At 40.1% G+C, this 21,674-nt stretch overlaps 2 protein-coding genes across 14 annotated transcripts in view; both read right to left on the bottom strand.

Moving 5' to 3' along the window:
• kiaa1109 (KIAA1109 ortholog) overlaps positions 1–5,126 on the bottom strand; it is a 108,773-nt gene extending 103,647 nt beyond the window's left edge. For all 13 annotated transcript variants that reach the window (XM_078796276.1, XM_078796280.1, XM_078796283.1 and 10 more), the window contains exons 1-3: positions 4,973–5,126; positions 2,358–2,493; positions 2,158–2,274 (exon numbers count right to left, since the gene is read on the bottom strand). In XM_078796276.1, coding sequence (XP_078652402.1) covers positions 2,158–2,274; positions 2,358–2,463 — 223 coding nt within the window. In that variant the 5' untranslated portion in view covers positions 2,464–2,493; positions 4,973–5,126. The remainder of the gene's footprint in view (positions 1–2,157; positions 2,275–2,357; positions 2,494–4,972) is intronic.
• A 433-nt stretch (positions 5,127–5,559) lies between these two features.
• c9orf72 (C9orf72-SMCR8 complex subunit) lies at positions 5,560–20,947 on the bottom strand. Its single transcript, XM_078796197.1, has 10 exons — positions 20,791–20,947; positions 19,263–19,746; positions 17,893–17,988; positions 16,684–16,748; positions 14,797–14,869; positions 13,596–13,712; positions 9,494–9,729; positions 9,347–9,404; positions 7,609–7,718; positions 5,560–7,111 (listed from the first exon to the last, which is right to left on the bottom strand). The coding sequence occupies exons 2-10, from the start codon at positions 19,707–19,709 to the stop codon at positions 6,925–6,927; spliced, it is 1,389 nt and encodes a 462-aa protein (XP_078652323.1). The 5' UTR covers positions 19,710–19,746; positions 20,791–20,947; the 3' UTR covers positions 5,560–6,924.
• Between the last annotated feature and the right edge of the window lie 727 nt (positions 20,948–21,674).

The raw sequence follows: 21,674 nt of genomic DNA, 5'->3' as shown, positions 1-21,674 counted from the left end.
AGAGAGTGGCTAATTAACCTAGCATGTTTTTGGAATGTGGGAGAAAAACCCACGCATGCACGGGGAGAACATGCAAACTCCACACAGAGATGGCCGAGGGTGGAATTGAACTCGGGTCTCCTAGCTGTGAGGTCTGCGTGCTAACCACTCGATCACCGTGCAGCCCATATTTGCATATTAACAATAATTCATGGTTCCATTTATCACAGTGAGTCTTCCGGGTCCTGATGCAGCAAAACAGTCCCAGACCATCACACTACCACCACCATATTTTACTGTTGGAATAATGTTCATTAATTTTCTACTGCTTATCCTCACGAGGGTCATCACCGGCTGTCTTCCGGTGAGAGGCGGGGTACACCCTGGACTGGTGGCCAGCCAATCACAGGGCACATATAGACAAACAACCATTCACACTCACATTCATACCTATGGACGATTTGGAGTCGCTAATTAACCTAGCATGTTTGTTGATAATACACGTACTGTGTACGGTTAGGGCAAGCTGGTACTGATCAAAGTGATTGCCTAGCAACAGAATGCCTTGCGGTAGAGACGCAAGGTAATCTCCAAGCCTGAAGGAACAGCTCCAATACAAAGAGGAACCACGACGGAACAAAGATATTCAAATTCAATGACAACCTTCCAGGAACAAATGATGAAGGAACTACAAAGGGACAAGCATATAAAAGCCTTTTAGGAAACCAAAGGAAAATTCAGAGCCACTAAAGGAGAGAATTGCCGAAATAAAGATCCATAAAAAGATACATCCTCGGAATAGCAAAGAAGAAATCAACAGGAATACATCAGTGAACATAAGGCCTTCAATGACTTAAATGAAGGCAGCTGAAAAACAAAGTAAGATAAGCAAAGTTTGCCAGACTGCCTTCAAAGAGCTGCAGGATGAAAATATGTTGAAAAAAATAGTTGGCCATGACTCAAAACATTGGTAAATTTACATATTTGCGTTTTAAGAAATAGTGTTCTGGAGTGGTTAAAGTGGGCTTTTATGATGATGATTATTATTATATTATTATAAAAAATAAAAAATAAATAATGAAATAATGAATAAGAATGAAAACGATTATCGTTTTCATTATATAGGCAGCGGAGTCCTCCACAAAAAATGCAAACTTTATGGAAAGCAGGAAGTGAACAAATGTAACAAATGTAAGTTACTGATTGTAAAAGTACCAGATGGAGGGGTAGGATTTAATAAGCTTTGCTTCTTCCTACTCCTTTTGGACATGTGGAACTGTGAACTGATTATGGGATGCATTCAATTGTAATCTGATGCATGTTCAAATGAAACAAAACCATTAAAAAAATTAAAAACAATTAAAAACATTTTTAAATTATAAATAAATAAATAAATAAAAACTCTAATTATACTAGGAAATGTTCAAATTAAATTAAACCATTAAAAAAAATTAATTAATTTTTTTTAATCAAAAACAATTTTTTTTAATTAAATTTAAAAAACAAAATAAACTTAAATTATATTAGAAAGACATGTGGAACTGTGAACTGATTATGGGATGCATTCAATTGTAATCTGATGCATGTTCAAATGAAACAAAACCATTAAAAAAAATTAAAACAATTAAAAACATTTTTTAATTATAAATAAATAAATAAAAACTCTAATTATACTAGAAAATGTTCAAATGAAATTAAACCATTAAAAAAATTTATTAATTATTTTTTTTAAAATCAAAAACAATTTTTTTTATTAAATTAAAAAAATAAAATAAACTTAAATTATATTAGAAAGACATATGGAACTGTGAACTGATTATGGGATGCATTCAATTGTAATCTGATCCATGTTCAAATGAAATTAAACCATTACCATTACCAAACTTTAAGGCTTCTGTGGCCTTAATTCGTACAGAAAAGATATCATGCCATCTATATCTGAGCGTTATGATGTACTGGTGGTTCTCTCGCCTCCACAAATTGCATTCCGTCTGTCGAGTACCTAATCCCCAAAACGTGATCTCCCTTTTACAAAAGCCATGCTATCATGTGGTTGTAGTTTGCCATCAATAAGAGAACCCGCCTTGTTATGAATGATTGAACAGGCCAAACGCCTTGACCTCATAGCTTGGCGGCGACCCTGCTCTCTATTCACCACACGGCTGTCGATCAACTCACCGATATGAATGTAGCCATCCTTGTAGAGTCTGTTGATGATGAGAGTGAGGATGAGGCCGATGTTGCGGGAGTTGTAATAAGTTAAATAGATGATCCATCCACAGGACAGAATGGTAGCTTCAGGGCAAAACATAAACAAAGTTAAAACAATAATATTTTTGTATGTAAATGACTCGAATCAAGGGATGCAGAGCACTTACCCACAAGCAGCCAAATGAAGTTAGAGTTGTGCTTATTGAGAAAGTCGTCAAGATCCCCCAAGCTGGGGAAGGTGCTTTCATTGTTTTTGGAACCAATCGCATCCATGGCTACAGGTTCTCAATTTGATGTCGAAAACTAAAAAGAGAAAATGATAGAATGAAATTGTACCCAGCCACGCCCTTTCAGGATGTCACCGGCTGATTGGAGTGATGCTATCACAAAGTATCCAACAGCTGGCTCGCATGCTAGCAGTAGCTCACCAGCAAGTGTAATTCAAAGAATATTTGCTCCGGTTCTAATTGTTCTATTCAAACATGACGACTGTATTTAATAACAAATAGCACAATGAGTGGATATGTATTTTGTAAATAAGCAATTAAATGTTGGCAGTCATTTCTTAAAATTAATGTTAAAATCTCATCTTGTCGGGCTGCACGGTGGCCGAGTGGTTAGTGTGCAATCCAACCCGTGCATGCGTGGGTTTTCTCCGGGTACTCCGGTTTCCTCCCACATTCCAAAAACATGCTAGGTTAATTAGCGACTCCAAATTGTCCATAGGTATGAATGTGAGTGTGAATGGTTGTTTGTCTATATGTGCCCTGTGATTGGCTGGCCACCAGTCCAGGGTGTACCCCGCCTCTCGCCAGAAGACAGCTGGGATAGGCTCCAGCACCCCCGTGACCTTCGTGAGGAAAATCGGCAGAAAATGAATGCTAGGAGTGAGGCTGCACGGTGGTCGAGTGGTTAGCGCAGAGGCCTCACATATAGATTACCCGAGTTCAATTCCACACTCGGCCATCTCTGTGTGGAGTTTGCATGTTCTCCCCGTGCATGCGTGGGTTTTCTCTGGGTACTCATGCTAAACCTAGCAAAACATGCTAGGTTAATTAGTGACTCTAAATTGTCCATAGGTATGAATGTGAGTGTGAATGGTTGTTTGTCTATATGTGCCCTGTGATTGGCTGGCCACCAGTCCAGGGTGTACGCCACCTCTCGCCCGAAGTCAGCTGGGATAGGCTCCAGCACCCCACTAGACCCTTGTGAGGATAAGCATTAGAAAATGAATGAATGAGTTCTGTACGCTGCACGGTGATTAAGTGGTTAGCGTGCAGGCCACACAGCTAGGAGACCCGAGTTCAATCCAACCCTCGGTCATTTCTGTGTGGAGTTTGCATGTTCTCCCCGTGCATGCGTGGGTTTTCTCCAGGTACTCCGGTTTCCTCCCACATTCCTAAAACATGCTAGGTTAATTACTGACTCCAAATTGTCCTTAGGTATGAATGTGAGTGTGAATGGTTGTTTGTCTATATGTGCCCTGTGATTGGCTGGCCACCAGTCCAGGGTGTACCCCGCCTCTTGCCCGAAAACAGCTGGGATAGGCTCCAGCACCCCCTGCGACCCTTGTGAGGATAAGCGGTAGAAAATGAATGAATGAATCTTGTCCATCCCTAGTGGTTGGGCATGATAATTAGTTAGTTTATTAACTTGATTGTTTTGAAAAGTTGATAAACCCACATTCCCACGGACCACCAATAATAATAATAATAATAACGCACAATTCCATAATTCTGTTCAATAACACACTAACATAGAAACAAGTTGAGAAAATTCAAAAAGAACCTAACGCTTTTCCAGTTGAAAAGTGAATGTAGTGACTTTGTCCGGAATCAGACTTCCTAAGACCGCACGGCCTTACCCATTATGTCAAATGTCTAAAAGGACAGCAGCATGTTAACATTGTTTTTTGATGATTTATCATATAGTGCCACAACAAAGTATGTCTAGTGTAATATAGCTATAAGTGACCAACTGTTTTGTGGTTTCAAATGAGTGTACTTGAAAATGCATGGCCGATCGCGTGATCACATCCTTTACTTAGCAAGTAATTAGCAGGTTATGGCATGGAATTTGCTTCAACCAGAAGGATTATTTCATTTCTGACAGGATATTGTCGGTGGGAGTCGCTAAATGCTTGAGAACTGCTGGACACAAACACAAATCCCTAACTAATCCAACATAAATGATGATTACTCAACAACATTTTACAATAAATTCATCTTCTGCGTTAAGAGTCGAGTTTATGCAATGCACAGATTGGACAGAAATAAACATTGACGTGATAACTGAGGGACCTTTTATCCCAAACAAATCATGACTTGTAATTTACTGAATGGAGGTGGTGAACAGCAACTTTAAGCTACTTTGTTTTACATTATGAACTATTAAACTGAGTCAGAACGTCAAATTGTATACTAATCACACTGAATGTTATGTTACATGTTATGCAACTGTCCTATTATACAAATGTATTGACTTTAAATCTAACTCAATCTGAACCCAAAACTGGAACTAGCCCATCTAACCCTATATGGAATTTCCGAGCATTTAAAGTAGCATGTAAAGACACTGAACATTATTCGGGGAGCGTTTTAATCTACCTAACGATTGATATTTGAGCAATACAAGTGTAATAAAGCGAAATGCTAAATATGATGAAGTTAGCACTGGGCTAGCTAGCAGTGAGCTAGCTAGCAAGCTAATGACAGCGGGCCGCACCCTGCAACTTCCCTTTCAATAATGTATGAAAACAAGTCACTTGACATGATAAGAGTACCTCGATGCCACGGGTAAACCTTGCGGTTTCATCTTTGCTCCGGTCAGCCAACGGTTGTTGTCACTTAATGGTGTCGGCAGGCATGGGACGAATTAGCATCCTGTGTTGAATATTTACCCGGATTACGGCCAGTCGACATCTCTTCCGGTTCTGACGAAAGCCTCCACAAAATCGACCAATGGAAAAACATTTCTGGGTTGAGAGACTGACCAATGGGCGTTTCGAATTGAATGACGTACACATCTTTTTTTTGTCCCAATCAACATTGTCGTAATGCTTCAGCTAAAACCGCAGCGAGATAATTATTTTAATAAAAAACATGACCGTGGCGTTATACTGAATAAAACGTATAGACGTTAAAACATTTAAACTGTTTCACATATTTACGATAATATTATCAACTCTTTCCACACAAATTATAGATATTTATCATAATCCTCACATAATTATTTGCAAATGGAAACTGAATATTCGCGTCGCGGGCAATGACGTCACAACGTGGGTGCACGTACGAAGTGTGGTGTGCGACAAGGTTTATTTTTTATTGTTTCTGAATTTCGTTTAACATAACGCATTGGTGGGTGGAGAGAAGTTTTATTTTGAAGAGCAGGAAGTGTGTCAGTACTCTGATTGATTAACTTCACTAACTGAATAGTGAGCCTACACTTGATAATAAATGTAAATGAGGTGCAATGATTGGCTGTCCGTTGCCAAATTTGTAATGAAATAATAAAAAAAATGGAAACAAGATATAGTACATACACAAATGATCTCTGAAAAGTGCTTTTATAGAAAGGGAACGTGAGGATAACTATAAAATAAAATATATTGACAGCGTTACCGTCTAATTAGCAAAACAACAATCCACCTAATGGTATTCAAATACTAAAACAGCCACTACTTATGAACAATAAATCACCTGGGCACACCCTGGTGATTTGAGATGCAATTTTTAACAACATAATACATTATTCAGGCGCAAAAGATAACTTCTCAAAACACAGAAATCACATTAGAACAGCAGACTAGTGAAATATAATAAAAGTTTGATTGTTTATGGCTCATGGAAGCAGGAAATACCTGAAATGTTTCCTTGTACAACAGAATACATAAAAGGCAAAAACAGGAAAAGAACACAATGATGCATTCCTGTAACAATAAAAAGTTTTCCACAGAGGGTCACATACAAAAAAATGTGTACAATAAAGATATTAAACCAATACAAAGTCGGCCAAAACATCAACATGTTAGCTTTGTGTTATTAGTGATAAAGCAAGTTGGTGTCATATCTTATAAATGATTAAGGGCAATCAGTTTTTCATTCATTTATTTTCTACCGCTTATCCTCACAAGGGTCGCGGGAGGTGCTGGAGCCTATCCCAGCTGTCTTTGGGCGAGAGGCGGGGTACACCCTGGACTGGTTGCCAGCCAATTCATGGTTCCATTTATCACAGTGAGTCTTCCAGGTCCTGATGCAGCAAAAGAGTCCCAGACCATCACACTACCACCACCATATTTTACTGTTGGAATAATGTTCATTCATTTTCTACCGCTTATCCTCACGAGGGTCGTCATCGGCTGTCTTTGGGCGAGAGGCGGGGTACACCCTGGACTGGTGGCCAGCCAATCACAGGGCACATATAGTCAAACAACCATTCACACTCACATTCATACCTATGGACAATTTGGAGTCGCTAATTAACCTAGCATGTTTTTGGAATGTGGGGGGAAACCCACGCATGCACGGGGCGAACATGCAAGCTCCACACAGAGATGGCCGAGGGTTGAATTGAACCCTGGTCTCCTAGCTAACCACTAGACCCCCGTGCCGCCCTCATTAATACCATATTCCACTAATAATGAATTCATTTTACAACATGCCAATAATAAACAAGCTCCAAGCCATATTTTTTTGGACACCCCCGATGGAGGTGAAATACAGGTGAAGAGAATCAGAAGTTCATGAGGATGTCTCGCTCCTGCATGCTGGTATAGAAGGACTTTCCAAACACAAAGGAGTGCAAGCCTGCCCTCAGCTTCTCAGCGAAGGCCATGACAATGTTCAGGTCTCCTTCCACTGTCAGATTCAGGTCGTTCTTTAAGTTGCGCAACGACTGGAAAGGCTTCTTCCCCTTTTGCCTGTAAGGGAAGAGACGCAATAGCTAACAACCTGTGAAGAGTCAGACTTAAGAGATTTGCATTAAGCATCTAGAGCTGCAGGTGTGCATGGGAATTCCGAGGCACCATGAATTATGCATGCTGCTCCGCAATGTAAGTTTGCATAAACCGTCTTGTTAGCAGTACAATGACATTCGCTTCTGTCACAGGCTGCTCGGTAACATAAACAAGCCACCTTCGTGCCCTCTCGCTGTATCGCGACAATAACCGTTTTCAGAATAAGATGATAAATTAAATTCAATTTAAAAATGAACAGCTTATTTTTTTTCCATTCATATGTTTCTACGGTTTCCAAATTTTAACAATTTGAAGGTTGCCTGTAGTGTCCTGGAATGAATTGTGTACAAGCATGAAAATCCCCCAAAATTAATTTGTATTGACGCCGCAGCTTAGTTGGATATTTTCATAAATATGGAGAACCTTTCTGATATTTGCTAGCATTCGCGGCCAACTCTTACGTTTCGTCCTCGATGTACTTCAGCAGTGTGAGCGCCTTCCTGTGGAGCAGCAGTAGGAACTGAGCCAGGTAGGCACTCCGCAGGGACAGCCCAGGCTTCAGCATGAACACCTGGGTAAGACACAGAATGGCAATTCCTACACCATCAAAGAGCTCAGCGGGCTAATCATGAAATAACTTGTGGTGGGAACCATGAAAAAGAATGAGAAGGAAACACATGCAATAGTCATGGGGGGCGAGGGGGGGGTGATCTTTGTAACTCGGAAATACCATAATTGAGTGGAAGTTGTCATCCTGCTGTGTGGCATAGGCTCAAAAGACTAGACTAGTTGGGCGGGAACCAAGACTGGAACAGTGCAAATATTTTGACTCGTAGGCCGCATTGAGTTAATAATGTTTTGTTTTTTTTTTTTTTACTAAATAAAACATCCAACTTGCAAGTCATGTTGCCAGTTTGTATGATAAAAGTTGAAATACTTGGAAAGAAACTCTCGGGCCGGATTCAAACACTTGGTGGCCCGCATGTGGCCCCCGGGCCGCAGTTTGCCCACCGCTGATCTATGATGTACAGCTATGCTATGTATGTTTGGTTGATGTATATATTTTTAAAGAAATAAGAATAATACCTAATTACAGTAATCCCTCCTTTATCATGGTTGATTCGTTGCAGACCAGACAGTGATAAGTGAATTTCTGCAATGTAGGATTCCTTATTTATAAATGGAATTTTTTTTTTTGTTGGGAATTCGTAGAAAACCTGTTTATAATTTACAGTAATCGAATACTACAACAGGGCGGCACGGCGGACGAGTGGTTAGCGCGCAGACCTCACAGCTAGGAGACCAGGGTTCAATTCCACCCTCGGCCATCTCTGTGTGGAGTTTGCATGTTCTCCCCGTGCATGCGTGGGTTTTCTCCGGGTACTCCGGTTTCCTCCCACATTCCAAAAACATGCTAGGTTAATTAGCGACTCCAAATTGTCCATAGGTATGAATGTGAGTGTGAATGGTTGTTTGTCTATATGTGCCCTGTGATTGGCTGGCCACCAGTCCAGGGTGTACCCTGCCTCTCGCCAAAGACAGCTGGGATAGGCTCCAGCACCACCGCGACCCTCGTGAGGAAAAAGCGGTAAAGAACAAATGAAAGTTGAAATATTTAGAAAGCAACTCTCGGAACGGATTCAAACACTTGGTGGCCCGCATGTGGCCCCGGGTCGTACTTTGCCCACCCCTGATCTATGATGTACAGCTATGCTAAGTATGTTTGGTTGATGTGTCTTCTCTGTGCTTTTATTCCTGCATGTAATTTTTTTAAAGAAATAAGAATACTACATAATTACAGTAATCCCTCCTTTATCATGGTTGATTAGTTGCAGACCTGACAGTGATAAGTGAATTTCTGCAATGTAGGATTCCTTATTTATAAATGGAATATTTTTTTAGTTGGGAATTTGTAGAAAACCTGTTTATAATTTACGGTGATCGAATACTACAACACTCGATTAATTGTATACCCGATTAATCTTCATTTAATTGTTGCAGATCTAATCTAATCATGGGTTGGAATCAAAATAGATACAGTATATATACAGTATATATACAGTATGTTCACCCGGAGGTTACATAGGTTCTCTCCAGGTATTCCATTATTCCATATTTCAGGTATTATCAAACAAAAAAAATCTGATCCCGATATACCATCACCCCCCCCCCCCACACACCCCACAAATAATAACTTACCTCATCTATAAACGACTTGACCAAAGTATCTTTATGCATGACATCTTGAAATATATTCCTAAGAACAAAGAAGAACATGAGTATTGTTTTGAAATTCCAGACGTGTATTTTTCCATGAAAAACAAGACGGTTAGATTCCGAGCTTACAAGTCAGGGGTGAAAGTGTCATCGGTGGGAATGACGGTGTCAGGAGGTATGTCCTCTTCACTGTCAGTCTTCCATAGGGTGTTAAGCTCAGACCGCATATAGCGGCGCTGGTTGTACGTATGCTCGTGACAGGGTGGCATTTGCTTGACCGTGTTGATGTCGACGTCGATGTGCGTGGTTGGGTAAGGGGAGTAGAGGACTTGACGGAAGGGCAGTACGAAGCTACCAGTTGAGTCCTGAAAAAGAACGAAAAAAAAAAAAATCACACTGATGATCTGTAAATATGGCTTCTTATTTAAACTCTCATAATCAACTTAAATTCGAGCGGTTCGACAAATAAATACATGTGCAAAATTGACTTTTTTTTGGCAAAAAACTTGTTCTTTTTGTAAGCAGGTTTTTATGCATTTGTCTGCTTGTGGTTTCTACCTTCTTCTCTTTGTTCCCCGTTGTGGCTTTGCATGAAAAACTGCAAGGGGTGCCAAAACGAGAAACTGCATAACAGTCAGTTTGGGCCACAATGACTCCGCATAAACGAGGGAAAACCTCCATAAAGTTTATCTGCTGCTTGTGCTCCTCAAGTTCGGATACACTCAGGATGAATAGAAGAGTGCAATGACAAAGAACAAAGGCACCGTTTCCCTTACCATCGGTATTTAGGGGGGGGGGGGGGGGGGGGCGCCTGAGGGAGCGAACGTCTGACAGCACTCCCCAACTTCCCAAGAAGGTCAAATTAAGGTCATATTAATTGTAAAACTGTCAGGTTCAAACTCCTTTTAAAAACACTTTAATGCAGAAATACAGCATTTCAATCACAGGGCACATATAGGCAAACAACCATTCACACTCACATTCATTAATCGAGTGTTGTAGTATTCGATTACCGTAAATTATAAACATGTTTTCTACAAATTCCCAACAAAAAAAATATTCCATTTATAAATAAAGAATCCTACATTGCAGAAATTCACTTATCACTGTCAGGTCTGGAACTAATCAACCGTGATAAAGGAGGGATTACTGTAATTAGGTATTATTCTTATTTCTTGAAAAAATTCCATGCAGGAATAAAAGCACAGAGAAGACACATCAACCAAACATACATAGCATAGCTGTACATCATAGATCAGGGGCGGGCAAACTGCGGCCCGGGGGCCACATGCGGCCCACCAAGTGTTTGAATCCAGCCCGAGAGTTGCTTTCTAAGTATTTCACCTTTCATTCATTTTCTACCGCTTTTTCCTCACAAGGGTCGCAGGGGTGCTGGAGCCTATCCCGGCTGTCTTCTTTTTGGGCGAGAGGCGGGGTACACCCTGGACTGGTGGCCAGCCAATCACAGGGCACATATAGACAAACAACCATTCACACTCACATTCATACCTATGGCAAATTTGGAGTCGCTAATTAACCTAGCATGTTTTTTTTTTTTTTGGAATGTGGGAGGAAACCGGAGTACCCGGAGAAAACCCACGCATGCACGGGGCGAACATGCAAACTCCACACAGAGAGATGGCCGAGGGTGGAATTGAACCCTTGTCTCCTAGCTGTGAGGTCTGCGCGCTAACCACTCAACCGCCATGCCGCCCCGTTAATACATTCATTCATTCACGACCGCTTTTCCTCACAAGGGTCGTGGGGGTGCTGGAGCCTAACCCAGCTGTCTCTGGGCGAGAGGCGGGGTACACCCTGGACTGGTGGCCAGCCAATCACAGGGCACATATAGACAAACAACCATTCACACTCACATTCATACCTATGGACAATTTGGAGTGGCTAATTAACCTAGCATGTTTTTGGAATGTGGGAGGAAACCGGAGTACCAAGGGTGGAATTGAACTCAGGTCTTCTAGTTGTGAGACCTGCATCCATCCATCAATCCATCCATCCTTCCATCCATCCATTTTCTACCACAATCCTCACGAGGGTCGCAGGGGGGTGCTGGAGCCTATCCCAGCTGTCTTCAGGCGAGAGGCGGGGTACACCCTGGACTGGTGGCCAGCCAATCACAGGGCACATATAGACAAACAACCATTCACACTCACATTCATACCTATGGACAATTTGGAGTCGCTAATTAACCTAGCATGTTTTTGGAATGTGGGAGTACCCGGAGAAAACCCACGCATGCACGGGGCGAACATGCAAACTCCACACAGAGAGATGGCCGAGGGTGGAATTGAACCCTTGTCTCCTAGCTGTGAGGTCTGCGCGCTAACCACTCATCCACTGTGCAGCCCCGTTAATAAATTGTTTATTATAATTCATTATTTGCCGGGTAGCGAACGCGCCACGGACCGATACCGGTGGTTGGGGACCCCTGGTTTAGCGTCTTTCCTTATTATTATGAAGATTTGTCATATGTAACTGTGGAAGTGTTGGCATGTGTTTGTGTCTGTTTGGTCCGCCCAATTCCCCACAACCCAGGGGGCACACACACACACACACACACACACACACACACAACCAATCACCAAATGTAACTATAGTAGAATATGGTATATCATAAATCCAAAACCACATGCATGTGTACAGTATCAACACAGGATCCATGCATGTGTTTGTGTTGCTTCATCAGTCTAATTCAGCCCTAACACACACACACACACACACACCTATGTGTTCCCCATATGGAACTGTAGAGGTGCGATCGCATCGGAGTTGTCGACAGTACGTGTGTGCGTGTGTTCATGTCAGTTCGGTTTTCACAAAAATCCCCTGCAACTCACACACTGCAACCCGGATACACACTTCCTGTCCACATGACTATGCATGTGTGCACAACAAATGTAACTGTTTAGGAACAATTGCATTGGAGTCAGCAACACAACTTAACACAGCATCTGTGCTAATGTTTGCGTGTTTGTGTGACTTCAGCGGCCCAATCCCCCACAAACACACACACACATTGTGCATGTGTGCACCCCAAATGTAACTGCAGAGGAGAAATTGCATTAGAGTTGGCTGCACTGTGTGTAATCATGTGTTTGTGTGTGTTTGTGTCCAAGCCCCCCATCTGCCACCCCAAAGCTGTAAACCTAAGGGAAACACTAAAATCCAAGTGTAGAATCAAATACTTCTATGCAATGTGGTCATGGGGAAAAACAACTTAATCTTGTTGTGGCTCTTTCACATCAGAAAATAACTCAGGGCGCAAGGCAGCAATGGCGGCGAACTAGCAGCCACGTTTACGTCGATCATTATTAATACACAATTTGGGAAAAATATTAACAGTAACGGACTACAAATGTGTTGTGTCGATAAGGGGCTGCACGGCGGTCGAGTGGTTAGCGTGTAGACCTCACAGCTAGGAGACCTGAGTTCAATTCCAACGTCGGCCATCTATCTCTGTGTGGAGTTTGCATGTTCTACCCGTCCGGGTACTCCGGTTTCCTCCCACATTCCAAAAACATGCTAGGTTAATTAGCGACTCCAAATTGTCCATAGGTATGAATGTGAGTGTGAATGGTTGTTTGTCTATATGTGCCCTGTGATTGACTGGCCACCAGTCAAGGGTGGACCCCGCCTCTCGCCCGAAGACAGCCGGTAACGACCCTCGTGAGGATAAGCGGTAGAAAATGAATGAACATTATTCCAACAGTAAAATATGGTGGTGGTAGTGTGATGGTCTGGGACTGTTTCGCTGCATCAGGACCTGGAAGACTCCCTGTGATAAATGGAACCATGAATTATTGTTAATATGCAAATATGGGCTGCACGGCGGACGAGTGGTTAGCTCGCAAGCCTTACAGCTAGGAGAACCGAGTTCAATTCCACCCTCGGCCATCTCTGTGTGGTGTTTGCATGTTCTCCCCGTGCATGCGTGGGTTTTCTCCGGGTAGTCCGGTTTCCTCCCACATTCCAAAAACATGCTAGGTTAATTAGCCACTCCAAATTGTCCATAGGTATGAATGTGAGTGTGAATGGTTGTTTGTCTATATGTGCCCTGTGATTGGCTGGCCACCAGTCCAGGGTGTACCACCTGCCTCTCGCCCTAAGACAGCTGGGATAGGCTCCAGCACCCCCTGCAACCCTTGTGAGTATAAGCGGTAGAAAATGAACAAACGAATGTGTCGATCAGGAAGTTGTTTCAGAAGTCGGTTACCTTTAGCAGGCCCTGAACAAAGAGGCCTGTGTCATATTTGAAGGATGAGTCCGCTCTACAAAGGCGAGAACATTTCTTCTCAGCAGCGGTAAGGAAAAGGCAGAGCGTCCGCACCATCTGCCAAAAATATTTTGGGATATAATAAATTAAACAGCCAACGCACATAAAATCATTAAAAAGAATGTACTGAATTTAACGGGGTCACTTCCTGAATAAAAAGGGGTAGCACTTAAACTGCCAACAGTGGGGGATCAATTCAGATGGTTACGTAATAAAATGAGATTGACACATTTCGTCCTAGTTAACCAATGTCTAAATGTAAATGGTAATGGTTTAATTTCATTTCAACATGCATCAGATTACAATTGAATGCATCCCATAATCAGTTCCCAGTTCCACATGTCCAAAAGGAGTAGGAAGAAGCAAAGCTTATTAAATCCTACCCCTCCATCTGGTACTTTTACAATCAGTAACTGTTACATTTGTTCACTTCCTGCTTTCCTAATATAATTTAATTTTATTTAATTGTATTTTTTGTTTTAATTTTAATTTTTTTTAAATATAATTTAAGCTTATTTTATTTTTTTGATTTAATTAAAAAAATGTTTTTGATTAAAAAAAGTGTTTTGTTTTTAATTAATTTTTTTTAATGGTTTAATTTCATTTGAACATTTCCTAGTATAATTAGAGTTTTTTATTATTATTTTTAAATTTAAAAAAATGTTTTAATTTAATTGTTGTAATTTTTATGGTTTAATTTCATTTGAACACGCATCAGATTACAATTGAGTTTTCATTTAATTGTAATTTTTTTATGGTTTTATTTCATTTGAACATGCATCAGATTACAATTGAATGCATCACATAATCAGTTCACAGTTCCACATGTTCAAAAGGAGTAGGAAGAAGCAAAGCTTATTAAATCCTACCCCTCCATCTGGTACTTTTACAATCAGTAACTGTTACATTTGTTAACTTCCTGCTTTCTATAATACAGTTGAAGTTTTTTTTTTAAAAATTTAATAAATTTAATAATACGAGCATCCAATGCCATAATGGGTACCATAGTAACTGTCAATATAGTGATATATAAAGCACATCATGACATAATGGGTACATTTCAACATACTAAGTCGCTGTTTAGAATCTGAAACTCGCTTTGCAACACTTTAAATTATGTACAGGAAATAATAAAATGTACCTTGTTGACTTTCTCCGGGTTGCTTCCCACCACTACCGAACAGCCACAAGTCTGGAAATGAGAGCTGATGGACCTGAACCACACAGATAAGTGCAAATTATAGCAAATTAGCATGACAATTACTTGAATTAATGATGATATTGTGGGAGATTTCTGAAAACATTTATATAGAAGGGAAAACAGGCTAAAGATGAATGTCAACTGAAATACAGTACATTGGTGTCTACACTCTTTAGCAGCTAACTGCTAAAGCATGGTAGCCGTTAGCATGTTAGCATTTAAGCAAATGTACTCATGTCTAAAGTATAGTACACACATGGCATACTGTAGGGAGGTTACAGGACAACCTTGGCACTTTCTAAACTTGAGGCTCTCTTGCTAGGTGCGAGCATGATGACTGTTAGCATGTTAGCATTTTAGCTCTATGTCTAAATGCAAATACACACATGGCATGATGTCGGGACACTGTGGGACTGCCTTAACACTTTTGGGACTTAAAGCTATCTTGCTAGGTGCTATCATGGTAGCCGTTAGCATGTTAGCATTTAAGCTAATTTACTATTGTCTGAAGGCAAATACAAAGATGGCATGGTGCAGGGAGGTTATAGGACAACCTGGGCAGTTTCTAAACTTGAGGCCCTCTTGCTACGTGCTAGCATGGTAGCCATTAGCATGTTAGCATTTTAGCTAATTTACTCGTGTCTGAAGGCAAATACACACATGGCATGATGTCGGGACACTGTGGGACTGCCTTAAGACTTTTGGGACTTAAAGCTATCTTGCTAGGTGCTATCATGGTAGCCGTTAGCGTGTTAGCATTAAAGCTAATTTACTATTGTCTGAAGGCAAATACAAAGATGGCATGATGCAGGGAGGTTATAGGACAACCTTGGCAGTTTCTACACTTGAGGCCGTCTTGCTACGTGCGAGCATGGTAGCCGTTAGCATGTTAGCATTTAAGCTAATTTACTCATGTCTAAAGGCAAATACACACATGGCATGATGTAGGGATGTTATAGGACAACTTTGGCACTTTCTAAACTTGAGGCTCTCTTGCTAGGTGCTAGCATGATGACTGTTAGCATGTTAGCATTTTAGCTAATTTACTCATGTCTAAATGCAAATACACACATGGTATGATGTGGGGACACTATCGGACTGCCTGGACACTTTTGGGACTTGAGGCTGTCTTGCTAGGTGCTAGCATGATGACTGTTAGCATTTTAGCTAATTTACTGTCTAAAGGCAAATACACACATGGCATGATGTGGGGACACTATGGGACTGCCTCAAACTTTTCGGGACCTGAGGCTGTCGTGCTAGGCGCTCCAAAAACATGCTAGGTTAATTGGCGACTCCAAATTGTCCATAGGTATGAATGTGAGTGTGAATGGTTGTTTGTCTATATGTGTCCTGTGATTGGCTGGTGACCAGTCCTGGGTGTACCCCGCTGGGATAGGCTCCAGCACCCCTGCGACCCTCGTGAGGATAAGCTGTAGAAAATGAATGAATGTTGTATTTGCTTTTGTATATGCGTCCCACAGTAGTCAGCTGCGCCAATATAGTTAATCTGTATAATTTGTAGGACAATTATCATCCAGCAAAATGTGTTATTATGACAGGCCTGGTTGTTTGTATTCTTCAACTCTCTTCAGCTATAAATGTCCTTTAACTGCTCATAAATCAGTTCAATTTACAGACTATTTGCCATCTCTGCAGCGTACGGCAATAAACTTAGCCAACTCTGAGGAATAGCAATTTGGCCTTGGCCTTTTGTCTGGAGGAAACTTCCGCCGCATGCAGAGTTTTTACTCATTGGAGGGATGATGGGTGTTGAGCCGGCACTTCTTATCATCTGTCACCATTTGCCGAGACCGGAGTGCTTACTTGTGGAGGAAATCCTCATGGCAGCTGTCTCCGATGTCATCATCATTTAGTACTGTGTCTTTTATCTAGTCAGAAACAAGGAAACAAATAGGATCATTTTGGAAGAGTTCTCAAGAACAAAACTAATGTGTTGATTGGCACATTTGTGCGATTTGCAATGAAAATATGACGCAAGCTCATCGTTGTGTAACAGCGGTGTGAGAAACAGACAGTGAGATTTCCACTAATTGGTGTTGATGCTTTGAAGTGCAGGGTTAGAGTTGATCTATATTGACCACAAAAGGCTACATAACACATTTGGTTTTAATTAGGGCTGCATGATTTGGCAGAAAATGGGAATTTCACATCAACCTCGAGTCCAAATGTTATTAATCATTAACAAAATCCTTGTGTTATTATGAAGATGACCCGGTCAGGTTGTTTTCTTGAAATATCTTTGTAATGAAAAATTTGCATAATTTCATATTCCAGGTATTCCTCAAAAAACATGTTTTTAATATCATGCCATTCAGATTTTTAACTTACCTTTTATACATTTTAAGAAATTTTAGTTTTTGTGTTACTACCCCAACCTTCCATAAGTGGGTCAAAAATGACCCGGTCAGGTTGTTTTCTTGAAATATCTTTGTAATGAATATTTTTCATCATTTCATATTCCAGGTATTCCTTAAAAAACATGTTTTTAATATCATGCCATTCACATTTTTAACTTATCTTTTATACATTTTAAGAAATTTTAGTTTTTGTGTTACTACCCCAACCTTCCATAAGTGGGTCAAAAATGACCCGGTCAGGTTGTTTTCTTGAAATATCTTCGTAATGAAAAATTTTCATCATTTCATATTCCAGGTATTCCTAAAAAAACATGTTTTTAATATCATGCCATTCAGATTTTTAACTTACCTTTTATACATTTTAAGAAATTTTTGTTTTTGTGTTACTACCCCAACCTTCCATAAGTGGGTCAAAAATGACCCGGTCAGGTTGTTTTCTTGAAATATCTTTGTAATAAAATTTTTTCATCATTTCATATTCCAGGTATTCCTAAAAAAACACTAAATATCACACAAGTGATTATTCCTAACCAAAATGGCAACATTGTCATAAAAAGGCATTGATTCTAGTATGGGTGATTTTTGAGCCACTTATGGAAGAGTGTAGGGTCCAGTCACTCGTGCATCTAAAGGGTTAAAGATGATTGTCACTCACGTCTATGTCTTCAGGCACACTGTGTGTCTTCATGGAAGCGAGCAGCGCCATAATCGGGACAATCTCCAAGCTCAGCACCGCGTTGATGTTGTAGCCCTGAAACAAAGCAAAGAAGGTAAATAAACGCATTTATTAAAAACAGAAAAATGAATAAACTTTGCTTTGGTTCTGATTTTCTACAAGAAAAAGCTCTGATAAAACATTCCACTGTTCTCAAATATCTTAATTTTTATTTTTCTACACAAAATAAGATGAAAAATAAATAAACAAATCAAGAATAAAGAAAATCAATCAATCAGTAATAAATAAATATAATAATAATAATAATAAAACGGCAAAATATAAAAACTTAAGAAACCACATATAGTTGGTAGGTAGACAAATTGTTTTTTTTCAGATTAAAATGAACAAAGCATTATTAGAGCCCTGTAGACATGACAAAACACGACTATAGTCACATTTATACTCTTTTTATTTACAACATATTGCGCAACTGCAGGGTCTTGAGACACATGCTAACTCGCAAACTAGAGAGCTAGCGACCTAAACGGTAGCCTTCAAGTTATTTCCTTTAAACTTAAATAGCCAAAAACTTACCACTTCCACACAGATAGGGAGGATAACTATAAACAGTTATTTAACCTTTAACATGAACATTAATCAAACGTAATATTTTTTTCTGGGTACATGATACCATACAGCATCCATATCAAACTTGCGCGGGCCGCAACTAACATTAAACTTTCATAACAAGGCGGGGGCCTCAAACTGGTGTCCTGCGGGCCACATTTGGCCCGCGGGCCGCGTGTTTGAGACCCCTGCACTAAGTGTATATATTTTCATTTCACAAGAAAATGTGGAGCCTCGACACATGTTAGATGCTACAAGTTAGCCAGAGCTCCAGCACCAGCAAAACAAAGTAGTAAGTAAGTAAGTAAATCACAAAGAGGCATGCCCTTATGTTGACAGTTGACCGTCTTATTGGTATTTGGGTGGTATTTGGGAATTATACAAATTTATGTTTATGTTTGTATCAATGCTCTTTATTTTTTCAGCCCCAATCAGGCCCTAATTCTAACATTTGCCCCCACAGCACTGCCTTACAACAAATTAATTAATTTGAGCATAAAAGCCTTCACACTATGTAATCGTGTCATTTTGCCCAACTGTTCACACCGTATAGTTTTGAACTTAGCATAATTACTCCTCAACAGGCAGCATAGAAAGCAACTTTAATAACGCACTCATGTTACAATCTCTAATGAAGTGCACAGATGTGCGGATCACTTTAAAGTAATTTAATACCACACCAGAGCAATACATTATGAATTAAGAAAAAGCCAAGTAAGCAATTGTAGTGTGTGAGGTACCTTCTGCATCCAAATGCGTCCCTTGCGAATCGCATGTTTTAGCCTCTCCACGCAGATGGTGTGTAAAGGTAGATAAAAGGCCAGCTCGGTCTGAGGTAAAATAATGGACAAGGCGCAGGTGTTCTTGTCCCCCTTTAGTTCACCATCGAAGATGAGCGACACAATGATGACACCTTTCTCCGCTAAGACAAAAAACTTCACATCCACGGCTCCGCACTCCGCACTCCGCAGAATCTCGCCATTTAGTGTGTGATTGGCCAAAAAAGTCACATCTCCATCACTGAGGAACATTCCCTGATCGCACTTTGGTGCCCAGATATGATGCACACGTGGCCCGAGGATATTGTCCCAGTAGGCAAAGGTGGCAGCCAGCAGTGGGCATTCTCCATCTATCGCTACTTCGGACTTTGCCACAGCAGGTGACTGGGGTGGACCCTCAGAAGACATTTGAGTTGAAATGTTGGATGAAACACCGGATGACAATCTGAAATATAAAACGACATTAAACAAATGTCATTTGCAGAAAATGAAATATATACAAATCACAATGTTACCACAGTACTGCGATCTATTTGTGGCAACGAGTGGTTAACAACATAATCAAATTGCATCATTGGGGGATTACAAAAAGTACATTCTGTTACATGAGCACACTCAAAACAGGAGAAGGTGGGAGGGACAGTTTATACGAATGTTGGAAGGGTACCTTTAATTTGTGTGATTGTAACATTTATTTATGTATGTTTTTGGAGTGGTCAGGCATTGCTGCTATACTAAAAATATTAACTTAAGCATCCCGGGCAGGTACTTGTTTCCAATCGATGGGTGGACATTAACAAAAACACCTATGATGGTTAATATAGGCTGTTTAACCATAGACATAGATAGACTGCATTGAGCACTAAGCCGTACGTCAACATCGCCGCCATACTGGATGAGTCAAAGCTGCGCTTTCTACAAAGAAAGGTAATCCTTAAATGTATTTTTTTGTGACTAACTGATTTACAAGTATTTCAATGCGCGTGTGAATGTGTAAACAAGAGGAATTAACTTAAAATTATTTGTAGAAAGGCGCTTTATGAAAGTAAGTACTGTACATTTACATTATATTTGACCCATCCAATATGGCGGCGACGTTGACGTATGGCGACAGCGGATATAAACACGAGATGCGGCGTCTAAGTCTGTGTTTAGCCGACTGTAGGGCTACCAGTCCACAGTGTATCCCGCATCTCGCGAGAAGTCAGATGGGATAAGCTTTAGCATAACTGCGTCCCTATTGGTGATAGCGGTACAGAAATTGAAGTGTGGATGCTGGGCAGCATGTCGGATTCGTTTCGACAAGGAACTACAATTACAATTGACTATAAATACCAATACTGTACATTCCACACACACACACATATTTGCATATTTGTGTTGTGGTATTGTGTAATTTACCTATACACTATACATGCTAACTCGCTAACCCGCGTCACCAACACAACACACAAACCTGGAAACAAATAACAAACAACAAATAACTTACTCGTTTCGTCGATTAATTCCGACTCTCCGCTTCTACTGGAAGACTTTCAAATGTTCCATGACATTTATAATATGCTTATCTTTTGCTGCCAACAGGATATATCAGACTGCACTGTCACTACACCGCTCAGTTGCCACCTGTAGTACTTCCGGGTACGTCTTTATGACGTCAATTAAGGGCGACACTGCGCGCCCTCTAGTGAAGAACCGTGGGAACATTTTTTTGTCAGTATTACAGATTTATAGATTTATAATATAAAACTATCTTTCAGTTCGACAACACAGCTCACTCATGCTCTCTTAATTTGTCATTTTTAATACAAATGTGACTTTATCATATAAACCTCAGTTAAATGTCAGTTTGTTGCATAATTGCAAACTTAATCTGTCAGAATAATTTGTAAATACATAATACTATGCAGTATTTACCAAAGCAAAATTGTTCTTTGGGAAGTTTTCAAAGTCACAGTCAACAGCCAGTCCAATTTGAACTTGCTGGCTGCCCCTACTGATTGTAATTGCACTGTGAATAGCACTGCAGCATTACAAGAGCGACTGCGGTAAAGCAGCCTAGTCTTTTCTATCCTGAAAATAAAATTCTCAATAAAATTTAAAATAAATAATAAAATAAAATAAAATAAATATTTTTATATATAATAAAATATAAAATAAAATATTTAATAAATAAAATAAAATATTTAATAAATAAAATAAAATACAAACTTTTTATTTGCATTATCCTTGTCATATCATCTTTAGGTATTCTTACCTATGTCGTACATAAACATTCATTTTCAGATTATGAGTATTAAGGTGGAAAAAAAACACACATCAAAATGTTGTCATCTCAAAATTGTTGTCATTCATTCACATCTTTGTATCCTC

This window comes from Doryrhamphus excisus, linkage group LG14 (genome assembly GCF_037039965.1).
Source record: "Doryrhamphus excisus strain RoL-2023G ecotype Guam linkage group LG14, RoL_Dexc_Guam_v1.1, whole genome shotgun sequence".
Lineage (NCBI taxonomy): Eukaryota > Metazoa > Chordata > Actinopteri > Syngnathiformes > Syngnathidae > Doryrhamphus > Doryrhamphus excisus.
Note: the sequence above shows the minus strand (reverse complement) of the source record. Positions and strands in the feature narration are given on the sequence as shown.